Raw genomic sequence first — 11,008 nt, 5'->3', positions numbered from 1 at the left:
GTGCTGCAAGTTTGCAGTACAAAGAGAAAATTAGACCCAGGGATCTAAAACAAACAGTTTAAAAAAACGGGACAGGCCACAGGGCAGGGACCGTGCCCTGAGGCAACCACAGGCTGGGTCCTCCACAGAGATGCTCTGGCTGCCAGAGCATCTCTGTGGTTGGCCCCTCACCCTGGTGCTGAAGCACGTGGCCTGCCAGGCAGCATCCTGCAGCACCAGGGCTCCTGTACCAGTAAGTAAGGGGTTGGGGGGGCTGGAGGAGGGAACTATGGGGGGGACCCTTGCTGGCCCTGCCCACTCCCCCAGCCCTGCCCTGCCCTATCCCCTGCTTGCCCCCCCAAAGCCCCTGATCCCTGCTCTGCTTGGCCCCAGCCCCCCCAACTCCCCCAAAGCCCCTGATCCCTGCACCCCCACCCCAGCATCCCCATATAAAAAAAAAAACCAACCGCCCCCTGGCAATTACCAGCAGTTGTAGCTGCCATCTGTATCACTGGGGCCCCACCCGCACAGTGCGGGGCAGAGGGGCAGCCCCAACCCGGGTCCTCCTGCCCCTCGCTGCCCTGTGCTGCCCCAGAGCACCCCCCCACCCCTGCTTCTAGGGTAAGGAGAGACTTTTTTGGGTTTTTTTCTTTTTTTTGAAGTAATGGTACTTAGGGTTGGGGGTCTGGGGTGCAAGTGGGGGATGGGGCCAGGTGAGGCAGTCATTGGGGGGGACTGAGGCAGCAGGGGGTGGGGCTGGGTGAGGCAGCCATCGGGGGGCTGTAGCAGCTGGTGGGGGATGGGGCCAGGTAGGGCAGATATTCGGGGGCTGGGGTGGGGCATGTGGGCCTTGCAGGCCAGAGATAGGCCCTGCAGGGGCCATTTGGCCCCTGTTGTGGGGCTGTAACCTGTGTGGGGGCCATAGCCCGTGTTGGGGGGGGCATAACCCCTGTTGGGGGGCCATAGCCCTAGTGTGGGGGCCATAGCTCTTGTTGGGGTCTGTAACTCCTGTTGCGGGGCAGTAGCTCCTGTTGGGGAGCTATAACCCCTGCTGGGGGTCCATAGTCCTTGTGTGGGGGCCGTAACCCCTGAGTGGGGCCATAGCCACTGCTGGGGAGCCATAGCCCCTGTGTGGGGCCCTAGCCCCTGTGGGAGAGCCACAATATATATGTTCATGTTTCATGAATTCATTAAACATGTATTTAGAGTTCACATTATTATGATAGAGACACTGGTAGGCTTCCACATTGCTTTAACACTGTAGATATATCAATAAAACATTGCCTGACTGATCGCTGTCTCTGTCTCACTCTCTCTTTATAGTGGTATTTTGTTTAAATTATGGAGGAACATGGATTTTGAGGTATTTTACAGAGCGACTAGGTTTTTTTTTTAATCGAGGATTTTTCAGTTTTCCAATAAGGAACACCAGAATTCCTGCTAGGGAGCCCAGTGGCAGGACCTTGCCTGCTCAGAGCTGGTACCTTGGACCCAGCTAGAGATGGCTGACCTCCTGGCCAACTGGAGCCAGGGGGACATGCTTTGCCAGTTCAAAGCAGGCTACCACACCTGGAACATCTTCTCGGCAATAGCTGCCCAAATGGCCGGTCAGGGGGCCCACAAGGCAGTAGTGCCACACAGAGGCCAACTCTGCAGTCACAGCCCACTGGCAGCTGGCCTAGAGGAGCAGATGCCTTTACTGGCTGTGCAGTCCCCATCCGGGTCTGGCAGGTTCACAGCAGGTCACAGCTAGGCAGCAGCCCCTACTGTCAGACTGCTGCAGTGGGTAAAGGGTGCAGGAAACTCTTAGGGCTGGTTCAGCAGTCCAGCTGGCACGAAGTGTAGTGTCCCCAGGTACCAACTGGCTGCGCCTCAGAAGCTCCTGAGAGCGAGTAGCCTTGAGCTACTTGCCAGGACAGCTTTTTATACTGCTGGGGACAGCACAGGTTCTGGCCCTGGGCTCTAGCTTCCCCTGGCTGCAGATCCGGGAGGAGCCAGGCAGGATTATTTTGCCCCAAGTAGCACAAAGTGCACCTCCAAGCACATGTGCTGAACCAAAAAGCCCCTGCTCAAATTTGCACCGCTTCTATTTGACCTTCTGCAAGCGCATGTGCTTGCATGTGTGGACGTACCCAGGGAGTCTTATGAGGATGGCAGGAGACAACAGCATCTGGAAAATTAATGACAGGCTTGCTGTCTATGTTTAGTCAGCATATCCCAAAGTCTGACCTTGGTCTGTTCCTGACTTGGTGCATGCTTTTTGGAAAGTCACATTTTGGTCACAGTGAAAGTTGAGATTGGTCAGCACCCTTGAACTTCAGGCCATTTATTTAGGTGTCTCATGTTAGGCACCTGTTTGAAAGTGTTGACCACACCCATTTGAAAAATGGAGCTATTCCACAGTTCCAGGCTCCCCTTTGTTATATATATCAATTTATATGGATCCAAAGCATCCACAGCCTGTACAATACAGTCGACACACTTCTCTTCACCAACTGTATATCTCAGGGACATCAAGTAATCAGATGCAATAGAAGGAAGTAATCACTCAATTCCTTTTTGATCTCAAATATAAAGTAGAAACCTAGCCTTTATTTGAAGGAATTTCCAGTGCAGCTCTTCAGGTTATTTGGCCTGCCGAAGAAAGCATCTCCTCAAACAGGCAGTTTGTCAGATGAGTCTTTAACAAGTTTTCCACCATCCATGGTTTTTCCATAGCAATATACAGTAAGGCTGACTGTACATAGTTATCTATTGCAGCAGAGGTGCACTGAGATTAAGGATTATGCCGTAATTTAAAAGTGTAACATGCTTTTATACGGAGGTTAGAAAGTTATTCCAGCCTGAAATATGCATGGAATAAGACAGAGTATAGGGCAGGATTTTTGACTGCTTCACCATTGCCTAATTCTTCTCTCATTGAAGTCAGTGGAAGTTAACCTTAATGGGAACAATTAGACCAATGATAAATGCCTTTGAATATCTAGACTATTGTACATGTAGGACGAAGCTTTCACTCTTAGCTGTGGACCTGCCTCCCCTCCCTACTGCTCCCACCACTGCAGCACAAGAAAACTCTTTATGAACATGTTACATATTTTAGACATGCTTAACCTTGTATCCCCCTCTCTTAGAAGCAAAGCAGAGATAATAAACTAAATGCAGATTCTAATTCTGAGATTTATATAAAACATTAATTCAATTTAACAAAAAAGGGTCAAAGTGACAATGAAGAAACAACAAATGTGATCCATTTAACATTACATAGCTTCTTTATTCTTTTAGAATCTCAAATAGTCTTACATACAGAATTAGAGAGTATTTATTCTTTAAACTGAACTGTGTTAGCCTGAAGATGCTACCTGGTATTGCCCCTTCAAAGGGGATGTCAGTGTATTTATGCAGGTACTTCTACAATGTCAAAATAGTCATTGGGTAGAATAATGTAGCCTTTTCCTGCCAATATGTCCTTCTCCTTCTCAAACTGAACGAGCTCGCGCAGTTTTTCAATCTGTCTTTCTTGACGTCTGCATCGCTGCTGTGCTGTCTTGAGTTTCTTTCTCAGTTTTTCCACTTGCTCTTCCAGCTGCTGAATCCTCTTCCTCTGATGAACTGTATCCTCTACGGTATAGTTGTGATCACAGAAAACTGCTAGATTACTAGGGGTCTGGAGAGGAGGCATTAATAATCCAATACTTGGATCTACCAGTCTTGCATCTATCTGAGATAAAGGAAAGGAAGGATTTGATGGGGGAGGTGGCAACAGAGGAGGAGGAGGAGGTGGTGGTGGTGGTGGTGGCGGTGGCGGTGGAGGTGGAGGTGGTGGCGGCAATGGCGGTGTAGGAGGAGACAGATCTTCTGCTTGCTCTGAAAACTCTTCAGTCTAAAATAACAAGACAGAATACATTTTAATCCATTTTGTGAATGGCAGAGCGAATTGCCACACTGCGAGCCTTTTTCAGTACTTGCAGGAGTCTGACGTAAAGCAAAAAGCACGGGTGAAGTTAGCAAATAAACATGTCTCACTTATGGTATTCAGTGTAACAAATATATTTGTAGATCTACAGTTTCAAAAGTGAACAGGACTTTATGACCCTCAGTTCCAAATTTTCAACCTGACGCAAAGCAAATCAGTTTTGCGTCTGGTACTGGTTTAAAGGTTTTGTAGGTGCCCAAAGTATCACCAGGCCCTGGAAAGCCTCAAGAATCCCAGTTGTAGGTCTCAGATTAAAAGACACTATTTTTCTTATAGTGGGTCTATTAAACTCGCATGTGAAGAATAAGAGATCAAGCATTTTGACAAAGTCAAACCTCTAGTACAGGGGTTGTCAACCAATAGTATGTGTACCCTCAGGGGTACTTGGGAAAGCCCTAGGGAGTATGCGCAGATGGGCTGAGAGAGCCCCACCACCCCTCCTCCCCCCCACAACTGGCCACAGGTGGTACACTTATTCGAAAAGGTTGAAAATCCCTGCTCTAGTAGACTACTTTTCAGAAACTTGCATGTGCAGCTGATTTCAAGACGGTAAAGGCACAGCTCAAATGGTTCCACTCTTTCTTGGCTCAAGAAGGTCCCAAACTGTGTTGAGCAGAGAATGCTCATCATTGCCTCAGGGCCTCTCCTGTAAGATCCTCCAGGGCTCCATTTTATTGACCCTCTTGTTCAATGTGCATATGAGGCTGCTGGGTGAGATCATTTGCAGATTTGTATGTACCCACTATGCACCTAAGGGCCCATCTTCTCCCTTCTGGCTCATCATGATACCCAAGGTCAACTGAGAGCAACCTCCAATGGGTCATGTTTTCTGGGTGAAGAAATTGCCCAATAACCATATCTTATTTCTCCAGCCTTCTGGACCTTTGTTCTCAACCAGGCTGCCATAGCACCTGGGGTGCTTTGAGATCCATTCAAGGGTGCCGCCAGGTGCCACAGAATGTTAGCACTATTAGGTAGGCAAACATGATTCACAAAGTAACTTCAGAGGTTTCAAACAGAAAGCTATGGTGGTAGCTTAGAACAGAAAAAATGCTCTATTCTTTTTCATAATCAAAACAGACACACACACAAAAAAAGAGTGAAAACTAAGAGCTGGCATTTACCAAGGAAAGCCTCAAGTCTATCCAGGGTTGCCTTGAGTCTGAAAAAGGTTGAGAACCACTGCCTTATAAGCAGGGATCCATCTTTTCCATTTCCCATGGAAAAACAGAAAAAACCATGGATGTCCCACTTTTAATCGGAGAAAACACAGATTTTCCCTTTTAGAAGAGAAACCAGTGGATTTCCCCCTTTTGCAAAGAGCTCTGCAGGATGGCTGAGTTCCAGCCTGCAAGAGCTGTTTGCAAAAGGGGCAGGAAACCCTCAACCCTGCCCAGAGAGGAAGGGAGAGAGGCAAGGGCAGGGCTTGATATCAAGGCTTACCAGAGGCTACTTCAGGCTCACTATTCTTGCTGGAGGTAAGTGTGGCTTGGGGGTTGCATGACAAGGCTGGGGTGGGGGAAAGCTGGCTAGGGGCTGAGGGAGTGGGTAGGTTTGAAGGCAGATGGGCACTCTGGCTGGGGTGGGGTTTGCAGCCTCCCCACTCCCAGTCAGAGTGCTAGCCCAGCTACAAACCGGAGTGCCTGGTTGACTGCAAACCTCCACACTCCGAGCCTCCAGCCAGCTTGGGCACTCCCTAGCCACAAGGTGGGGTTTGCAGCCCGCTAGACACTCCGACCGGGAGCAGGGAGACTGAACCCCCCCTCCCTCCCCCAGCTGGAGTGCCGGCCAGCTACAAACTGTGAGTCAGAAATGCTGTACTCCCCACCCTGCTTCCAACCCCCAGGCCCTCTGAACTGCAGCACGTGCAGCTGGCACAGCAGGGCCACACAAGAAAGCTGCCTGCTGCTGCAAGCTCCACACTGCCCCAGCCACACTTCCTCTGTATACATGGGGACAGTGCATACCCCCCCCCACAGATCTGGGAGGCACAGGTCCCCCCTGACCCCCAGGACTGCACGTTGCCATGAGGAGCCAGCCCTGCCCAAAACAGGCAGGCAGCAGTGGAGGGAGCCAGCTCATGCTTCTGCTGTAGCAGCTGCTGCCTTCCATTGGGGGCAGGGGGCTATGGACCTGGGTCCCTGGCCCCATAGCCCTGGCAGCTGTGGGCTCCTCTAGCACGGCTGCAGGACAGGGGCACAAGCAGGACTGGGTGGGCTGGGGGGCGGGAGTGAGGGACACCTGCAGGGCTGGGGGAGGTATGTGGGGGGCATTTAATTTTAACCATAGATTTGGGGATTTTTAAATCAGAAAATGTACAATTTATCAGAGAATTGCTGGGTTTTTTATAATGGAAAACCAGGATCCCTGCCTATAAGTTGACCAAAACTATGATCATGCACAGGGAACAGTCTCCTTCCTACCGTTCTCCTTGAGGTTAAAAAAAAAAAAAAGAAAGAAAAAAAAAAGCATGCATAATATATCTACATATGTACATTTAAGTGTCAGTCACTCCTTAAAGAGGAGTTTTCATGGTTACCTTTTCACTGGGTTCAGTGTAACAGAATATTGTGGGCACGGCATTCTCTTTTAGGAGCTTATTGTTACACTCCCTTTTAAAGCAATCGGGAGTGAAGTGTTCTGAGCAAATGCTGCTATACTTTGTTGGCTTGAAATTTTTCCTTTTCACAGCGGCTTCCCATTTCTTGCAGAGATCAGGCCTTGTAAGAGGAAACCTGCAACCAAGAGGCACTGTCAGCTTCCCGTTGAGACTCTCATTACATGTGAACGCAGCAGCACACGGATACTACCACATGTGCTGCCACTACTTTGCCCCCCAGCCAGCTGCCTGTCCCAGCAGCTGACTCCAGGCACCAACAGGGGACATCAATTGGGCCACATGCAAGGCCTCATTTGAGGCATGCCGATTTCAGAGACCTAAACACAGGCGTGTGTAGGTATTCATGAGATGCAGGCTACCACCGCCTGCCAGAGAGCACCAGAGAGTAGGCTAGAGACGCACCTCACCGACTAACAGCATCAGATATACACACACACATCCATATGCAAGTAAACACATGTACATACACACACACATATATATAGATGTACATATACAAATTCATGGTAGGCAACAGATGATGCTATGGAGCATACGGTATGGGTGGGGGGCACACCCCCCTGTGGCAGAGGGGCATGCGCAGTGCGGCCGCCAGGGGCCGCCCGACACCCCTCACGCGAGGCCCCCCCTCCACGTGGGGCTGCGCGTGCACCCGAGGCTCCTGGCGGTGACAGGCCCCGCCCCCGACCGCCGGGCGCGCGCGGAGCAGCGCACTGGCCCCGCCCCCCGTGCCGCTCGCGCTCACTTGTGGAAGGAGATGGGCTTCTCTTTGTCGTATCGGTTCCGGCAGCGGTAGGCAGAGCAGGACTGCACCATCCTGCCGCTTCGGGGCCGCCCGTGCCGGCGATGCTTCGGCCCGGGGGCGAGGCGGGCGCATGGACCCCGCTAGCTCAGTGCCCGGCGCCCATCCCCCCTCAGCGACCCCCTAGGAGCGACATAAACAGGACGCGGCCTCTCCCAACTCCAAGATGGCGGCGCCAGCTTCATGGAAACTCTCGCGAGAGCTCCCAGTCTCACTTCTCCATTGGTTATTTCCCCGCGCGTGGGCGGAACATTTTCGATCTCCCTGCCAATGGCAGCACAGGCTCAGAGCGGACGCGAGCTGCAATGGCCCCGCCCCCTGCCTGTAGCATGACCCTGCCCCCACGCGTCAGGTTCGCGCCTCTCGGCCTGTGGCAGGCTCGCGCTCACCCGCTCTGCGGGGGTGTAGCCGCGCACGTGGAGCTCGAGCGGGTGCCTTATTGTCGAGCGTCGCATTCCTGCCCCGGCGGCTGCTGCTGCTGCTGCTGCTGCTGCTGCTGCTGCTGCTCCCGCTCCCGCCCAGCAGCTCCTCGCTCGCCGCTCTGAGCGCTGCAGCTCACGCGGGAAGGGGAAGACTAGCTCCTTCCTACGGTCAGTCGCTGAAGGAGGGCACGGGGCTGCACTGCAGTGACATATTCTGCAATGAGCTGCAGGGCACACAGTGGAGATGCTCCCGCGTGTTGGGACTAGGCTTTGAGTATTGCTGTCCTAGCGCGAGGTGGGTGCCAGCCTCGAAAGCCCCGGGCATGTTGCAGGGGTGGGCTCCTGCGAGGAGACCTGGCCGCAGGGAGTAAAACTGGACTTTCCCACTTAGGTATTATAAATGGATACTGTTTCCACTTCCTGACATCAGTTTCAACTTTACAACACTTGAGCCGACCCCACGCAAGAGGACCAGTTTGCTGCATCGCCCATCTCCCTGGAGAGCTTCTGTCCAAACTTCCTTGGACACTTCAAGAAAGCAGACAAAACACCAGAAAAACCTGCAGCCAGGACTCCTGAGAAGACTCCAGCCAAGAGCCCTTCAAAAAGTCCAGCAAAGTCACCTCAGAGAAGTCCTTCCAAATCAATATGATTGCTGTTTACAATATAAACACATATTAATGTAGCTACATTATTCATCTATAATTAATTGAGTACAAAATTCTGGGTTATTTTTGGTGAAAATAGGGTATCGGGCCTTGGTTCAGGAGACAATCCCCCATTTATAACATTGCTTCCTATGGAAAAATCGGTTCCGAGTTACCACATTTCAACTTAAGACGTGGTTTTAGGAACTGATTGTGTTCTAAGTCCGAGGACTACCCGTACTCCACAAAATCTGGGCACTCCTTTAAAAAATAACAACTTGTGACAAAATTAGTATACTGTACTATTGAAATTGGGAACGTGAAGAACCTGTGTCTACTCCATTCACCCAACAGCAACTCCAGCACAGATTTCAGCAGACCCCAGTAACAAATCTAAATAAGATAGACAATACAGTTTAAAATAAGCATCTCTCTTGTTTTTATTGGGGGGGAGGTCTTTGCCCTTTCATTGTTAGGATTTCCACACCAACAGTGTAGATCTTCAGATCACTACATTGAAAATGCTTCCCACCACAATGACCAGCAGTAGCTTGTTAGGATGGATGGCAGAGGTCCGCTTCTAATGTTGTCCGTGGAAGGAAAGTTCAGCCACTTCCTACCCCAGGATTTATTTGTAAGGGTCTGTCTCAAATCAGCTCTGTCTGTGATACAACTCTTCCCTGCTGAGGAGGTAACTAGTGTGCTGTGACAGCCCTGCCACACCTCCTGGGCTTTAAGAGACGGGTGATGTGCCTCCCACTTTATGCAGATGGAACATGGTAGCCTGGTTGTTTGGACCTGGACTACCTTTTTGGATACCAGTTCTCATTGTGTCTGTAGGCTTACCCTCTTTCTCCAGAATATAAATATGATCTCTCAGGAGAAACTATTGTCCCTGGTAACGTAATTTGACGTGTATCCTCAATATTCTTCTATAACCCACTGTTTCTTTTCCCCACAAAGCCCCCATCCTCCCTGCCATAAGCACCAGTTCGCTAAAGCCCCACAGTTTCCCTGGTCTCTGCCAGACCTATTTTCTTCTGTTTTCCTTGCCACTTTTCTCCACCAACCCTCTAATTCTCTAATCCTGTATTTCTTGAAAGTCCCCCAGCCAATTCTTGCTGGTCTTTCTGCTTCCCTAGATATCTGCTTTCCATGTACCCCTTCAAGCTGTCCCCATCTCACAGTGCCTTTCCTAATATCCCTTTTCCCCTTCATTTTCTCAGAAACTCACAGTGACCCTCCTTACTCCGGCCCCTCAAGCTCTCATTTCTCTCTGTTAATACCTGTCATACTTCCCCTGTTTCTCATCCTCTTTCTGTTCTCAGTCTTGTTTAGCTACCATTCCCTAAAGTGTTCCCTAAGGCTAGCTATAAAGGGTGATACCCAGCTGTGGGCCAGCATTAAGGCAGACTACAGCACGTAGCAGGAGGCTGGGGTATAATGTGCTGACCAGAAAATTTTTCCTCAGACTCTTTGACTTGCAGCCCCTAAAGGAATGCTCCTTTATCCGATGTTGGGTGAAGAGGAAAACCATTTGGCAGGTCACGCAGAGGGCTCCGTGCTTGTCAACTTCTCCCCCTCCTGTTGATTTTGGAACAGAGCTGGGAGGCATAGCACCATAGCCCAATACCACTGAGCAGCTTGCAGGTGAGCATGAGCAATGTCGGTGCAGACAGGCTGAGCAGGCAGGTGCCTGGGCAGAAAGGGAGCCTGGCTCTGAGATAATCAATGAATGAAAGTGTCCAAGGGTAGTGATGGATGACTTTTTGGCCCTGTGGGCCAGATGAGTGGCCTGAAGCTGGTCTGTGGGCGAGATGCCTTGCAGGGTTGATGCCAAGATCAGGCTCCAGCGCCCAGTGCCAGCCTAGCCCTGTGCACCTGATCTAGCACACTTCAGAACCACGCTATCCAGCGTGCAGGCTCCCCACCGGTTCCAGAAATTTGGCAGCAGGGGAGCAGCAATTAATGCTGCCAACTACCACCAAATTTCCAAACCCCTGGGAAGCCCTAGCTCCAAGGGCCAGTGCCAGTTGAACACCCCTGTGTTGGGAGAAAGGATGAAGAAATGTGCTGGGGGGGAGGGGAGGATCCAGTGGCAGGAGAACAGGGGGAGAACTCACAGGGAGCACTGCTTTATTTTTTGTGGATTAGTTATAACAAGTCCTGACGGTCACTTGCTTAGTGAGCTAAAAGGAACATGTCAAGATGAGCTGTCACCTTTGACAGGATGGCTTTAAGCATGACCACTGCGTGGCCCTAGAGGCTGGGGAGGCGTAGTGAGCTCCCAGAGGCGGCACTGTCAGCAGCAGGGAGGAGGGTGGGGAGCGCCAACCAGTGGTCGGCAACCACCTGCAGACACTGGTGGCAGCGGCCAGTGGCAATTGGGGACTACCCGCAGACGCCACCAGCAGTGTCAGTGGCAAGGGGGGTTGGCAAGCAGGAGCCGACACTATCTGGGGCGCCTTTTCGCAGGGGGCACACCGCCAGTCTCGGGGTGCATGTGCACCCCCTGTGTGTTGCCAATGACTTTAAAATCCCTGAACAAGATACTATTGGCAG

At 51.1% G+C, this 11,008-nt stretch overlaps 1 protein-coding gene across 1 annotated transcript; it reads right to left on the bottom strand.

Annotated features, from left to right (window-relative positions):
* Positions 1-3,232: 3,232 nt before the first annotated feature.
* On the bottom strand, positions 3,233-8,195 carry THAP1 (THAP domain containing 1). The gene is made up of 3 exons (XM_090038955.1): positions 7,321-8,195; positions 6,495-6,690; positions 3,233-3,862 (listed from the first exon to the last, which is right to left on the bottom strand). Exons 1-3 carry the CDS (start codon positions 7,389-7,391, stop codon positions 3,377-3,379), a joined length of 753 nt encoding a protein of 250 aa, XP_089895081.1. The 5' UTR covers positions 7,392-8,195; the 3' UTR covers positions 3,233-3,376.
* Positions 8,196-11,008: the final 2,813 nt, after the last annotated feature.

This window comes from Crocodylus siamensis, chromosome 3 (assembly GCF_052110815.1).
Source record: "Crocodylus siamensis isolate JL-2025a chromosome 3, ASM5211081v1, whole genome shotgun sequence".
NCBI lineage: Eukaryota > Metazoa > Chordata > Crocodylia > Crocodylidae > Crocodylus > Crocodylus siamensis.
The sequence above is the reverse complement of the archived record's forward strand: the minus strand, read 5'-3'. Positions and strand labels throughout refer to the sequence as shown.